The 8,343-nt window shown below is 35.5% G+C and overlaps 2 protein-coding genes across 2 annotated transcripts; one reads left to right on the top strand and one right to left on the bottom strand.

Annotated features, from left to right (window-relative positions):
- Positions 1–302: 302 nt before the first annotated feature.
- Positions 303–1,361, bottom strand: LOC131428916 (uncharacterized). The gene has a single exon (XM_058592975.1). The coding sequence runs from the start codon at positions 1,359–1,361 to the stop codon at positions 519–521; it is 843 nt and encodes a 280-aa protein (XP_058448958.1). The 3' UTR covers positions 303–518.
- A 763-nt stretch (positions 1,362–2,124) lies between these two features.
- On the top strand, positions 2,125–3,166 carry LOC131428915 (uncharacterized). The gene has a single exon (XM_058592974.1). The coding sequence runs from the start codon at positions 2,125–2,127 to the stop codon at positions 2,965–2,967; it is 843 nt and encodes a 280-aa protein (XP_058448957.1). The 3' UTR covers positions 2,968–3,166.
- Positions 3,167–8,343: the final 5,177 nt, after the last annotated feature.

Genomic DNA, 8,343 nt, shown 5'->3' with positions numbered 1-8,343 from the left:
TATATATATATAGTGTGAAACGGCTGTCTCAGTCTTATAATACAAACGAATGTTGTTTACTGTCCGACGTTTCGGCCTTTGATGTAGGCCTTTTTCAAGGAAAACTGGAAAATTTATTGTGTTACATTGACAAAAACATAGAGCGTTGAACAAATAATACAATGTAAAAACTTACTAAAGTCTATCGTTTATAGTCAAAATTTGTCGATGTCTGACGCTACGTTGTCTGGTCAATTTTAGAACATGCTTTAAAATACTACGAGAAAATGGTCATTTACTTAAAAACTGAATCAAAAGTTATTTAAAAACAATTCTTACTATTGACTGCATAACAAATATTTTGCTTGCATAAATCACGTACAGTGTCACAACTACTTAGTTTAACGACTATTCTGAAGCTTTCATCATGGTGATCAAAAACAATGAGCTTATCAACGTTATTAGGTAACGTTGTCGTTGAAAAAGCTCAGCAAAGTGCTGTGTAGAGTACGGTAGTATTGGTGTTTATCGGAGAGTTTTCATTTCTTATCGTATTTGATGGATTTGATAGAATGTAGAATACCAGCGTAAGTGGTGTTGAGGCCTTGTACATCGGTGCGATGATTAACTGTTTTGGTAGTATTGGAAATATGACACATTTCCAACAGAGGTAAAGCTGTAGATCGCAATGATCGATCTATAATCTTTGTTTTCTCCAATGCAAAATTGTGTCCTTCATTGATGGTGTGATGAATGAGTGCTGTTTTTTCTTTTAGCCTTGATATTTCTACATCTGCGTGTGGTGGTGGATTTTCAGTTAATTTTAAAAATTGATTAATGTTGGATCGATGACCACTGAGTCTGGTTTTCAGTTGATTGGTTGTCATTCCAATGTATGCATTTTCACAGTCATTACAGGGAATGCTATAGATGACGTTTGATTGTTTAAATGGATCAACAGGATCTTTAATCGGTCGGAGTAGAGATCGTGTTGTTTTAATCGGTCTATGGCTCAGTTTTGTTGTTGGGAAGTCCGGCTTTAGTGCTTTTATAATTTGTTTGCTGAGAATGGGTATGAATGGTATGGATCTATAGTGAATTTGTTGTTGCATATCGTTGGTTTGCAAAGCGGGTTTATCGGTGATTTCAGTTTCTGTCTCCTGGGTTTTATCGGTCTGTGCTATAGCAACTAAATTTGATGGTTGTGTGTTATTGTGAGGCTGCTTTGTGTGAAAATGGTTGATAAGCCTGTTTATGAGTGATGATGGATAATCATTTTGCTTCAGATGTTGGTATATGATATGTTTTTGTTGATCTGCTGATTTGTTCGTAGTTAAAGCGGTAACTCGTTTTATGAGATTTAGGGCTACATTAATTTTCATTGTCATTGGATGAAACGAGTGATAGTTCAACAATCTTCCAGATGCAATAGGTTTTGAATACCACTGTGTGCTTATGGTTTGATCTTCATATCGTATTAGTAAAGTGTCCAGAAAGGGTAGTTTTTTTTCTGATTCTACTTCTACGGTAAATTGGATGTGTTCATTATAGCTGTTGAATTTTTGTAATGTGTATTGGACTTGATCGTGAGGTAACGATAGAATTAAATCGTCCACATATTTGCGGAGCACCGGTATTTTAAACGGTACATTTTTAACTACTGTTTCGATGAGGGTTTCCATGACAATGTCAGCTAATATTGGTGATAGCGGACTACCCATGGCGGTTCCAAACGTCTGTAGATAAAATTTGTCTCGAAAGCGGAAATAACTAGACAAATTTTATCTACAGACGTTTGGAACCGCCATGGGTAGTCCGCTATCACCAATATTAGCTGACATTGTCATGGAAACCCTCATCGAAACAGTAATTAAAAATGTACCGTTTAAAATACCGGTGCTCCGCAAATATGTGGACGATTTAATTCTATCGTTACCTCACGATCAAGTCCAATACACATTACAAAAATTCAACAGCTATAATGAACACATCCAATTTACCGTAGAAGTAGAATCAGAAAAAAAACTACCCTTTCTGGACACTTTACTAATACGATATGAAGATCAAACCATAAGCACACAGTGGTATTCAAAACCTATTGCATCTGGAAGATTGTTGAACTATCACTCGTTTCATCCAATGACAATGAAAATTAATGTAGCCCTAAATCTCATAAAACGAGTTACCGCTTTAACTACGAACAAATCAGCAGATCAACAAAAACATATCATATACCAACATCTGAAGCAAAATGATTATCCATCATCACTCATAAACAGGCTTATCAACCATTTTCACACAAAGCAGCCTCACAATAACACACAACCATCAAATTTAGTTGCTATAGCACAGACCGATAAAACCCAGGAGACAGAAACTGAAATCACCGATAAACCCGCTTTGCAAACCAACGATATGCAACAACAAATTCACTATAGATCCATACCATTCATACCCATTCTCAGCAAACAAATTATAAAAGCACTAAAGCCGGACTTCCCAACAACAAAACTGAGCCATAGACCGATTAAAACAACACGATCTCTACTCCGACCGATTAAAGATCCTGTTGATCCATTTAAACAATCAAACGTCATCTATAGCATTCCCTGTAATGACTGTGAAAATGCATACATTGGAATGACAACCAATCAACTGAAAACCAGACTCAGTGGTCATCGATCCAACATTAATCAATTTTTAAAATTAACTGAAAATCCACCACCACACGCAGATGTAGAAATATCAAGGCTAAAAGAAAAAACAGCACTCATTCATCACACCATCAATGAAGGACACAATTTTGCATTGGAGAAAACAAAGATTATAGATCGATCATTGCGATCTACAGCTTTACCTCTGTTGGAAATGTGTCATATTTCCAATACTACCAAAACAGTTAATCATCGCACCGATGTACAAGGCCTCAACACCACTTACGCTGGTATTCTACATTCTATCAAATCCATCAAATACGATAAGAAATGAAAACTCTCCGATAAACACCAATACTACCGTACTCTACACAGCACTTTGCTGAGCTTTTTCAACGACAACGTTACCTAATAACGTTGATAAGCTCATTGTTTTTGATCACCATGATGAAAGCTTCAGAATAGTCGTTAAACTAAGTAGTTGTGACACTGTACGTGATTTATGCAAGCAAAATATTTGTTATGCAGTCAATAGTAAGAATTGTTTTTAAATAACTTTTGATTCAGTTTTTAAGTAAATGACCATTTTCTCGTAGTATTTTAAAGCATGTTCTAAAATTGACCAGACAACGTAGCGTCAGACATCGACAAATTTTGACTATAAACGATAGACTTTAGTAAGTTTTTACATTGTATTATTTGTTCAACGCTCTATGTTTTTGTCAATGTAACACAATAAATTTTCCAGTTTTCCTTGAAAAAGGCCTACATCAAAGGCCGAAACGTCGGACAGTAAACAACATTCGTTTGTATTATAAGACTGAGACAGCCGTTTCACAGTTTCCACGATTATCACCCCAGTCGAAATCAAGTATAACCTATATATATATATATATATATATATATATATATATATATATATATATATATATATATATATATATATATATATATATATATATATATATATATATATATATATATATATATATATATATATATATATATATATATATATATATATATATATTATATATATATATATATATATATATATATAAGAGCGGTAAAAATCAACGTGTTTTGTCGGTTACGTCACCTATACCATCATATATCTGGAACCAAAAGTCTCAACCGTTTGATCTTCGAACTTGATCAATAGACCGACAGTAGCTTTCAAATGAGACCAAGTTTGTTCAAATCGGTTCAGCCATCTCTGAGAATATTGAGCTCGTTAAAATACAACGCTTTTTGTCGGTTACGTCACTTATACAATCATATCTCCGGAACCAAAAGTCTCAACCATTTGATCTTCGAACTTGATCAATGGCCCGACAGTAGCATTCAAACGAGCCTAAGTTTGTTAAAATCGGTTCAGCCATCTCAGAGAAAATTGAGCGCGTTCAAATATCTTCGAAAAGTGCACACACATACATACACACACATTTTCTGATCTCGTCGAACTGAGTCGAATGGTATATAACACTATGGGTTTCCGAGGCTCCGTTCGAAAGTCGGTTTTTCCAGCAATTCTAATACCTTTCTATAGAGAAAGTCAAAACGACGATCGTTCAGGTAGTATGCTCCCATGTTGTGAAACTAATATAAGTAATGAAGAAGAAAAAGATTTTATTGGTGGAGAGTGTCACGAGGAAGACAAATGTTTCCTGGATTTAGATACAAATCAAGACGTAATTCTTACGGAAAATAGAAGATACGGTCAAATAACTGGTCGAGACCGAACGGATAAAATATTAAAATCACTAAATATGAATCATTTAAAAAAGAAAATTTTATGGATTTAGAGAAAATTATGGCATCATATAGCGATATATTCTATCTGAACGGGGATAAATTTACTATCACTGCTGCGGCAGTGCACGAAATTGAGACCACTTCAACAAACGGCAATACAGATTTCTACGCTACGAAAGAGGCATATTAATGAAGAAATTGAAGAAATGCGTAGACAAGGTATCATAAGGCCTAGCAAAAGTCCGTGGAATGCACCAGTCCTATGTGTTCCCAAGAAGGACGATGAATTGGGTAACAAGAAATACAGAATCGTGGTGGACTTCAGGGCTTTAAATTTAGTTACAAAGCCATTTGTTTACCCATTTCCACTAATTGACGAGATTCTAGATAATCTTGGAAACAGTAAATATTTTTCTACCTTGGATATAAAATCAGGGGTTTACCAAGTGCCAATTAACTAAAAAAAATGCAGCCAAGACAGCGTTTTCAACTCCAAAACGCCACTTTGAATTCATAGAAGGGATAGAAGATTAGATTAGATTAGATAGAAGGGGTTAAAGCAATCGTCTATCTGGATGATATAATTGTTTTCGGTGTTACCATCGAGGAACGTAATGAAAACTTACACAAAGTTTTAGAGGCTCTCCGCCGACATAATCTAAAAGTCGAGCCAGGTAAATGCCAAATTTTGAAAAATGAATATAAAATAAATAAAAACAATAAAAGAGATGGCGGCACCAAAAACAGTCAAAGGTGTCCCGTCATTCTTAGGAACATTAAATTTCTACGGGAAATTCATACCTCACATAGCAGAAAAACGTAAACCATTGAACGATCTCTTGCGAAACAATGTTAAGTTTACTTGGACAGAAGAGTGTCAACAATCTTTAGAGGAATTGCGAAATTTTTTAACTTCTGATACACTGTTGGTTAGACCAAACTATAAAGTTATGTTCGTGATCACGACAGATGCCAGCGAGTACGCTATTGGAGCAGTACTTTGTAATGAAAAATCGATCGACAGGCCTATTTCTTATGCAATCAGAGGTCTAGTAGGAGCTGAAAGAAAGTACCATACGATTGAAAAAGAGTTGTTAGCCATCGTATGGGCAGTGAACCGCTTCAGACATTTTATTTATAATCAGAGATTTATTGTATACACTGATCATAGACCGCTGATTTCAATATGGCATTTAAAAGAAACTTCGCCTACGCTAACGCGTCTACGTCTGAAACTTCAAGGGTTGGAAATGGACATTCGCTATAAACAAGGCAAGGACAATGTTGTGGCATATTTTTTATCCAGACTGCCCGAACAGGCCGAGTCCTTACACCCAATCAATAGTCACTAGACAGCAAAAGCGTCAACAGCAGCAAGCAGAAAGAAATGAACTTGCGAAGCGGAAAGACGCGGAAAAAAATCAACTCCCCCAAAACAACTTAAAGACGAATCAGGCAGGTTTACTTTATTTAAAAATAAACAAAAGACAGAATGGAATCCGCACATAGTCGGATTAGAAAACATCGATTTTGAATGGGACGAAAAGGAAGATTTGGGAGCACTCTCATATTTCGAAGAATATGAAATATGCATAAATAACAATTATATCGAATTTGATCTGTCAAAATTATCAAAACAAAAAAATAATGAAAGCGATTTGATGGTACTTTCGTAATAGTAAACAGTAGATCAGCATATAAAGAACTAGCCGAGCTGATAGACTTACCACACGGTTTAAAAGACTATCTGAATGGAAGAGTATTTTCAATTCCAGATCCTAAAATATGGGGATTGGTTCTAAACGGCTCGAGTAGATCAATAACCGATACAAGAATTCTAATAGATGGGTTAGTAGAAGCATTCACTAACTGCCCTGAAGACATGAAAAATGCAAAGAGCATGCAGATTATCTCTTTTCGAAACATGCAGAAAACCACGGAGGCAAATGTGTTGAGATTTATTGCCGAGAAATTTGATAAAATTTTCACACTATACTCACCGGAAAAAGACAGGATGTGGGTGCCAGAAAAGGACCGTGAAACTATATTGAAAGAATTCCACGATGCTCCTCTAGGCGGACATGTTGGAAGCAAACGAATGTTGAAAAGAATGAGTCCACTATTCCATTGAACTAATATGCGGAAAGATATCGAAAACTATGTTAAACAATGCAACTCGTGCCAGAAAAACAAAATCGGTCGAACGAACAATGAGAATTACCACGACATCGTCCGAACCGTTCGAGAAGTTGTATATGGACATAGTGGTATTACCTGAGTCAGAATGGGGGAACAGATACGGACTTGTTCTGCAAGACGATCTAACTAGATATTTAATTGTAGCACCGATGGAAAATCAAAAGAGTGCCACGGTCGCGCAAACTTTCGTGAATAATTATATATGTAAATATGGAACACCCGCCGAATTAGTAACCGATAATGGAACCAACTTTGTTAGTTCTCTTATGAAAAATGTATGTCAAATTTTAAAACTTAAAAAAATTACTACAAGTACATATCATCCACAAGCAAACTTGGTGGAACGATCGAATAGGGAATAGAAAACCTATTTAAGACAATACGTAGGTAGCGAACCGAATACATGGGATCAATTACTCCCATTCTTCAGTTTCGAATATAATACCACTGTAAATTCCTCAACGGGTTATACACCGTTTGAATTATTATACGGAAGACGGGCGAACATTCCAAACTCCGCTTACAAATACCATAAGGGGCTGTCCATAAAAGACGTCACGCTTTTTTTTTGACAATTTTTGACTCCCCATCCCCCTTTTGTCACAAATTGTCACAGAAGCAAAGACCCCCCACCCCCCCTATGTCACATGTCACGAATTCAAAATAAATAAAATTCATCTCAATACAATCTCAATATGTATGAAAAGCCATACAAATATGAGGGAAAAATCGATTTATTGCATGCTGTCATTAGATTAAAAAATATCCCTAAAACTACAAAATCATCGGAATTATTTTATTAATATCAATTATATAAATTAACAAAAGCATTTGGTTGGAATGGATTAAACATTTAAATCATCTGTTTTATTCCTCCTAGGGGTACACAGATATATTATTGTTTTAGGTAAAGAATAATATTTCCTTAGTGTATCATACAGGGCTGAGAAAATAAAGACCAAAACCTCATCAAAACGAGATCACTGCCGGAGAATCTTTTCATTATCAGTTGATCAGTGAAATTTAAATCACATCGATCAATATCGGTACTGATCTTCCGTCACACAATGGGTAGTGATTTTGAGCTAAAATGATTCTTGATTAATGTAAGTTCAATCATTGGATGAATTGATAAGCTTTGATGTTGGTGGAGGAAAATCACATATGACCAAGATAAGACATGACATGATCTACGTCTGAAATCGTTGATCTCCCGCCCTTTTTCAAATGGAGTACAATTGAATAAACTGCATCAGAATCAGATAAGAGAAATTCTTATGATATACTATTATCAATGCTAGAAAATCAAATTACTGAAAAAATTGTCAGTGCATAACTTAAGTTAAACCGTTTGAAGGCATCTTTTTCTTTTTTACTCATATTAGGCAAAATTTATTAATTTCGCTAATTTACTCACTCCTCCGTGCACTTTTGCTGATCACAACAGAAATGATTTCCTGCATCATTCATTTCCGAATTTACACGAAGAAGCTTTTACATCAACAAATACACGTTTTCCTATAGAATGTAAACGTTTATAGTGGAGATTTTTTCAGGAAATAGGGCAAAGCAGTAATATAATTAGGTTTTTCAAAAATGCGCTCATTGAAAATATTGGACATCACATTCCAAAAACCTCCCCCCCTCCCCCCTGTCACAAAAGGTCACGTTTTATGAAACACCCCCCTTCCCCATGCGGCGTGACGTCTTTTATGGACAGCACCTAATGATGGTCTCTACTATGAGGACTACGTTA

This window comes from Malaya genurostris, chromosome 2 (genome assembly GCF_030247185.1).
Source record: "Malaya genurostris strain Urasoe2022 chromosome 2, Malgen_1.1, whole genome shotgun sequence".
NCBI classification, from domain to species: domain Eukaryota; kingdom Metazoa; phylum Arthropoda; class Insecta; order Diptera; family Culicidae; genus Malaya; species Malaya genurostris.
This window is presented reverse-complemented; position numbering and strand designations above follow the sequence as displayed.

What these genes read in the sequence shown, in the direction of transcription:
- LOC131428916 (XM_058592975.1), bottom strand. Translation starts at nt 1,361, where the DNA reads ATGAAAATTAATGTAGCCCTAAATCTCATAAAACGAGTTACCGCTTTA.
- LOC131428915 (XM_058592974.1), top strand. Translation starts at nt 2,125, where the DNA reads ATGAAAATTAATGTAGCCCTAAATCTCATAAAACGAGTTACCGCTTTA.